This window comes from Apis dorsata, unplaced genomic scaffold (assembly GCF_000469605.1).
Source record: "Apis dorsata unplaced genomic scaffold, Apis dorsata 1.3 scaffold_667, whole genome shotgun sequence".
Lineage (NCBI taxonomy): Eukaryota > Metazoa > Arthropoda > Insecta > Hymenoptera > Apidae > Apis > Apis dorsata.
In genome coordinates this window covers 637,870-642,595 of record NW_006263852.1, presented here as the reverse complement: position 1 = coordinate 642,595, position 4,726 = coordinate 637,870, and the positions used below count along the sequence as shown (strand labels likewise).

The 4,726-nt window shown below is 29.9% G+C and overlaps 1 protein-coding gene across 1 annotated transcript in view; it reads left to right on the top strand.

Moving 5' to 3' along the window:
• The window catches only part of LOC102678044, a 45,962-nt gene that overhangs the window by 30,744 nt on the left and 10,492 nt on the right, over positions 1 to 4,726 (top strand). Inside the window, exons 2-4 of the mRNA XM_006622182.2 lie at positions 2,028 to 2,135; positions 2,657 to 2,821; positions 4,559 to 4,656. Of these exons, the coding sequence (XP_006622245.1) occupies positions 2,028 to 2,135; positions 2,657 to 2,821; positions 4,559 to 4,656 (371 nt within the window). The remainder of the gene's footprint in view (positions 1 to 2,027; positions 2,136 to 2,656; positions 2,822 to 4,558; positions 4,657 to 4,726) is intronic.

The window sequence follows — 4,726 nt, the reverse complement described above, 5'->3', positions numbered from 1 at the left end:
TTTTTTTTTTTTTTTTTTTAATTTATTGATCTAGAATTTCGTCATCGATTTTTTTTTTCTTCTAAATTCTAATCGGAAATTATGATGTTTCAGAGCGTATTCTCGCGATATTTTTATTTTTTCTTTCCTTGTGAAAAGAATTGGATGATAGCGACAATCGATTTTTATGAGACTTTTTTTGTTTTTTTGTTTTTTCTTTTTTGATTTCGATATTTCGCGAAAGAATGGATAAATTGAATATTGTACTCCTCGTTTGGAGTGCATGATCCTTGTTGTAGAATCTCTACGTGCTTTTATAAAAATATAGAGAAAAATAAATGTAAAAATATATTTTTTATATGTTATTATTATTATTATTATTATTATTAATTTTCTTAATTCGCTGAAATTAAGATTTATCTGTTAAATTTAATCATTGGAAAATTAATAAATTAAATTTAATTACTTTGTAATCGGTCCTAGATTGTGATTGTGTACCACTTTTATTATACGATACGATTTGTTTAAAATATTTATAAGATTTCTGGATGAAGAGAAAGTTTCCTATCTTTTCTTCTCAAGATTGATGTTACTGTGTCTTGAGAAACTGAGAATTATTAGTGATCTTCAGGCGATTGTCTATTAACAGAGTCAGCGACTTCAATAATATACGACGCATGAATAGAATAATATAAAATTAAGGGAAAGCGGATTTCCTATTGTTAGACACATTTTCTATTTAATGCTATATAATGCTCGTATATTCATCATTTTAGAAATTGTTATTTCGAACAAATGCTCGTACCAATTTTCGTTCCTTAATACCAAAGCCAATTCGATGATTGAATTATTTTATAAATTTATTCTTACTAATATTTATAAGATATCGTACAACCGTTCATTCGTACTCATAAAAAAAAATCTTTATAAAATATTCAGCAGAGGGATGGACCAACGAATTATCCATTTATTTTCCTCGTTCAATCTGTCTTTTGTCCCGTACAATTTTTAAAATTCTGACACCGTTTGCAACCAAGTAATAATACCGACGAGAGCCACGTCTCGTCGCGTGAAATATCGTACAACGTTTCGAAATTCGCCCACCAACAAATATTGCGATATTTCCTTTTTTTTCCCATCTCGTGGTCGCGTGCTGATATAGGCTGTTTAATACGATAAAAAGATTTATCGAGCCGAAAATTTGTCAAGTGTAATACTGGAGATTTTGAAAGATGATTTATGATCGTCCGGATATTTTGCGCCCCCTACGATTTAGGAGAAAATCTTTGCGATGCTTGAGTGATTTTTTATTTTGATCAAAGAGGATATTGTTTGATTAATGTGCAATGTTCCTCTTTGTTTGATATGATAATTTACACCGAGAGAATTCAAGTTTCTTCTATTAATAATTTCAGATATTTCTTTTAAATGGATATACGAATAACGTATATGTGAATTCTCGTTGATGGAAAATTAAAATTATATTTTTCTTAGAGTTAGAATTTAAATTGTTTCGTTCCTTTTCGTTAAAAATAATTTCGTGTAAAATAATTTGATTGTGTAAATTGAATTCTATCTCCGATTCTTTGTGTATAAAATTTTGTATAAATATTTTTGCATGTATGTTTTCTACAGGATAAAATAAATTTGAAGGGTCAGGGATGCGCGAAAGAGTATCAGAGATTAAGGGTTGAAAAGAAGATATAATACGGTCACCCAAGATGTTAGGGGAACTGACGCGACCTGGAAATGTTCTAGACATTTTGCCTGGTTTGCAAGAAAAAAGTTATACGATAGAAAAGAGAAGGCGTGGGTGTTGGTATACATTATATAAAAGATGCGTGCGTGGGATAGTCGTTGATTGGAATTTATATTTTTTTTTTTAGATGAAAGTTTTTTTTCGTTAATTATCGTTAATTTAATACAATAACGCAGTAATTTTTTTTATTATAAATTGTGTTTCGATAAAATTACACCAATATATTTACATCAAGATCAGGCAATTATTTGATATTAAAATTCTAACTTGATTATATCTTTTATTTCAGCTGGTTCAGCAGCCGAGAAAGGGTATTTTGGTCCATGGAGGCAGTGCAAACTGTTACTATACGGTAGAGAAAGATGCGGCCAAGGGGTTTCCAGGTTTCAACCAGTGTGTGAGTTCATTTTAAATTTCGTCACGTACGTTCGTGATTAAAATTCCTTCAAAAATAATTAATGCACGTATAACGTTTTACAATTAAAATTCTCTTTCCTCGTTTCTTAAAAGCTTCGTTAAAAAAAAATTATTTAGAGCAAAATTTTCAAAGATTAATAGCAACTTCGTTGCTAATTATCGTGATTACCATTTTTTGGAAAAAACATTGAAACATTATATCTTAAAACAAGTAAATACCTCGACATTCTTACTTCTTTATCGATTCTTTATTTTATTATAAAAAATCCTCTTTCAACAGATCACAGAAGACGATTCACGAATTAATACGCAATTCTTTTTTTTACAATTCCACTCAATTTCAAAAATACTATTGTAATATTATGCACAAAAAGAAAAAAAAAGAAAGAGCATTAGATACTTGAAGAAATAACCTTTATCCCAGTAAGAATTTTTTATCAAAGCAAGAATCGATCGCGTTAATATGACGAGGCAAACGTGAAAGGTTTCCTTCTCTTTTAGTGGCTGTGTGGGTGGCAGGATTAGCTGCTGCGACCGCCTCCGCCCTTTTGGCCATCCTGGTGGGTCTTGCCGTGCTACAACTTGCGATGGCCTCCTCGGCAAAGCGAGTTATTATCTCGTACAGCACCGCTTTGATAGGGAAAGTGGCACTCGCCACTTTGGCCAGTGAGTATTTATCCAAGCTTCCAAATTAATGCGAGTCCTTTTATAAATATCTGAATAATGTATTATCTATCTTTTATATTAGAAGGATTATAGATCAACAGAATGTTGATATATTCGTGGTATATCTTTAAAGACAATCCTTAGATTTCAAAAGGTGAAATATAAATAAAGATATATTGGTTGAAGATCGTTCATTAAGTTAAGTAGATGTTGAACAAACTTTGCGTTTGGTTTGATCTTTGGAATAAATTATCCAAAGATGTCTTAAAGGAATATATTAACGTCCTGTATCTTTAATCCTTTTTGGTTGAAATTTGAATTTTTTAAAATTATTGTCGAGTAATGTTAGGTTACATTAGAAATGGGAATGCAGATTTTACATTTAGATTTATCTCTTTGATATTTAGATAGATCTAAATTTTCCCCCTTTTTGTTTTACATTTTAGCACCTTTGAATTATTCAATCTTAAATTTACATAAAATTGAGGATATAAATTAATTCTATCTTAATTCTTTAAACCCTTTAAATTTATCATCCCTTATCAAATATTTTAAATTATTTTAATCTTGAATTTAACACAAAGTTCAATTTCGTGCATTTTTAATTGGATAAAATGGAGATGATTCATAATCCATGAATAAAATTTGATTTTCGTTAAAGTGGCATAGAATTAATTTATATCCATACGATATATAATCGTGATTAACTTGAAATTCTCTTTAATTAACCGTCGATCATTAAATATGTGATAATCGGATTGTTGTACATAAAATTATTTTATATACGTTCACGTTATTGTAGAAAACTCGTTTAGTCGGTTTTCAATAAAATAATTGATAATTGGAAACTACTGGTCTTCGAAAGAGGATTGTTTGAAAACAAACAAAGCAAATGAATATTATCCATTTATAATATATATTGAATATGAATAAACGGGAAAAAGGTAATCCAAATGGAACAAAAGTAAATTGTAATAACATCGAAAATATTGAATAGTATTTGAAAACATCGAATGATTTTTGATACTTTAAATTACTCTCGAATTGACAAATATATATATATAAAAATAATTTTAAATAACAATGTTGAAAAAAATTGAATAGAAATATACAATTCGAGAATTAAATTAAATTATAGAAATATATTATCAACATCGTTCTATCATTTATTATTTGATACAAATAAATTATTTTATTTCGTCCTTTTTTTATTAACGGTATAATATTAATTCACGCTCAGAAACTTTAACAAAATTACGTTAATGTTAGCTCGTAAAGCTAGGAATCACGTGAGAATTGTTGAGCGTAATTCAGGCGGAGAAGTCGTTTTGCATGAGGACACAGTCGGAAAGTTTTGCAACAGGCCAACCACGGTAGGATTACTAGTCACTTGTCTACTTACTGGCCTACTTACCCTTAGACGAAGAATCGAATATCCGCGGTGGATCTTGTTGCCGTAAAGTGATACGCGCTAAACTCATAGATCGTGCAGTCGACCGCATTCAATGAATGAATTTCTTAGCGTTACTCTCTCGAGAAAAGCATTATAAATTACGTAAAATTGAAAAAAAAACATATACACACACACTTACTATCATTTACGTTTGTTTCTTCAATATTTTTTTCAATTGAGAAATGGAAAAGAAAATATCTTTTTTCTTTTGATTTAATCAAGTTAAGAGATATTTTATCGTCGTGAAAAAAAAATGTAAAGTATTGGATTTTTATTGTTTCCAGCTTCGTTGGCAATCGTAGCAGCGAGTCTGTTCGCTTTACAGACCGATGACAGAGCTAGCAGCTTCATTGTCACGAGGGGAGAAGCGTTTTATATGCAGGTAAGCATGTAAATGGTACTTCTCGTCAAAGTTTCATTACAGTCTAGTGTTTGATTTGCAACCAGTTTAG